Raw genomic sequence first — 680 nt, forward strand, 5'->3', positions numbered from 1 at the left:
CTCCAGAAGGAAGGGAGGCACCTCCCACCCCAAACCCTCCTGGCACGGGGCTCACTGGGTCCCTCTGGGCGAAAAACCCAGTGCTGGGGGTTTTACAGCTTCCCTTTACCACCCATGGGCGCCTGCTGGGGCTGGAGCCTCCTTGGGGCTCCCAATGCAGGGAGTGAGGAGGGCTCAGCCCCAGGACCCATTTCCCCGGGACCTTCACCCCCAGTAGCGCAGCTTGGCCCCGCTGTCCTTGGGGTGGTTGTCGGGCTTCATTGCTGCCAGGGCGAGGAGGTTTTCGGGCTCCAGCACGAACATGCTGTAGAGGTTCCAGAGCAGCATGGCCAGCAGCGGCAGGAAGGGCCGAAGGCGCGGAAGGAGCGGCCGATGGCGTAGGACAGCCAATAAATCAACCTGGAGAAGTGGGAGTGTGGTGGGGACGATGCCTCGGGGCCAGCACCCGGATCTGCTCGGGGGTCCTGACCCCAGTGAGGGTTTGCTATGGGAAGTGGGGTGAGGGATGGGGAAACCCTTCCCCTGTGCCTGCTTTTCAGGCTGGTTTTCATCACAGAATCGTTCAGGTTAAGCCCTCTAAGATCATCAGTGCAACCCCACTGTGGCCACCAAACCACGTCCCCAAGTGCCACATCCATGCGGTTTTTGGACCCCTCCAGGGATGGGGACTCCACCACTGC

At 62.2% G+C, this 680-nt stretch overlaps 1 protein-coding gene across 1 annotated transcript in view; it reads right to left on the minus strand.

Moving 5' to 3' along the window:
- Positions 1–204: 204 nt before the first annotated feature.
- The window catches only part of LOC104544482 (transmembrane protein 79-like), a gene marked incomplete at its 5' end in the record, with an annotated part of 886 nt that continues 410 nt past the window's right edge, over positions 205–680 (minus strand). The window contains 2 exon segments of the mRNA XM_010189371.1: positions 205–347; positions 350–399. Coding sequence (XP_010187673.1) covers positions 205–347; positions 350–399 — 193 coding nt within the window.

The sequence above is a fragment of the Mesitornis unicolor genome, unplaced genomic scaffold (genome assembly GCF_000695765.1).
Source record: "Mesitornis unicolor isolate BGI_N332 unplaced genomic scaffold, ASM69576v1 scaffold42537, whole genome shotgun sequence".
Taxonomy (NCBI): Eukaryota; Metazoa; Chordata; class Aves; order Mesitornithiformes; family Mesitornithidae; genus Mesitornis; species Mesitornis unicolor.